At 37.5% G+C, this 792-nt stretch overlaps 1 protein-coding gene across 1 annotated transcript in view; it reads right to left on the reverse strand.

The window, feature by feature from the left end:
• The window catches only part of RERGL (RERG like), a 10,069-nt gene extending 9,934 nt beyond the window's left edge, over window positions 1–135 (reverse strand). Inside the window, exon 1 of the mRNA XM_004390230.2 lies at window positions 46–135. Coding sequence (XP_004390287.1) covers window positions 46–97 — 52 coding nt within the window. The 5' untranslated portion in view covers window positions 98–135. The remainder of the gene's footprint in view (window positions 1–45) is intronic.
• Window positions 136–792: the final 657 nt, after the last annotated feature.

The following is a 792-nucleotide window of genomic DNA, read 5'->3' on the forward strand; positions in this document are numbered from 1 at the left end:
ACTTTTTGCATTCTACACTATACCATAGAAAACATCACCACTCACCAGATTTGCCTGTACCTTCACCACCCAAAACAGCAAGCTTCACATCATTCATCTTGTTTTTCTGCTCCTTCTTGGTCAGTCCTGTCTTCTGTAACTGTGCTGACTTCAGCCAAGCATGTGCTTGTCCATTTCCTTTTATTGCTGGTCTCATTTCTCTAGGGTCAACTCCACCCCATACTCTAGTCATCCAACAATAACTTTAAAAATATTTCCCTAAAATAATTTTCAGCATACTCCATTTTTTGTTATAAACATTGAGATTACTGTTTAGCCACTAGAGCTTTTTAAGCCAATAGTTGCTTATCACAGAGGCTCAGCTACCAGTTCTTTATTTCTGTACCATGGAATCTGTCTTCTCAGAGGGCCTGGAAAAATGATCTTTCACTAAAAAAGTTTTTAGGGAATGAGTGAACAACCCTATAAGTTTACTTTGATTGGATCAGTTTTGCTTTTTCTGTTAATTCCTGAGCCTATACCTTCAAGGGCTTCTAATGTGAAAGGCAAGGGGGGATAAATTAACTCAGTCATTAGAAGAAATGAAAGTAGGAATAGTTAGAGCTAACAAGCATGTGTTAGCTTGGAGTTGATGACAATGCAGGTGGATATCTAGACCATGTTTTTGAGTCATATGAGACTTTCAAGGAGAAATATGGGCACTACAGAGTTTCAACTTTGCAATTTCTCCTTTAACAAGTATTTTGTTTGTTTTTACTTTATGCCAGTAGACAATGATAAGATTCCTGGGGT

The sequence above is a fragment of the Trichechus manatus genome, unplaced genomic scaffold, assembly GCF_000243295.1.
Source record: "Trichechus manatus latirostris isolate Lorelei unplaced genomic scaffold, TriManLat1.0 scaffold00289, whole genome shotgun sequence".
Classification (NCBI taxonomy): domain Eukaryota; kingdom Metazoa; phylum Chordata; class Mammalia; order Sirenia; family Trichechidae; genus Trichechus; species Trichechus manatus.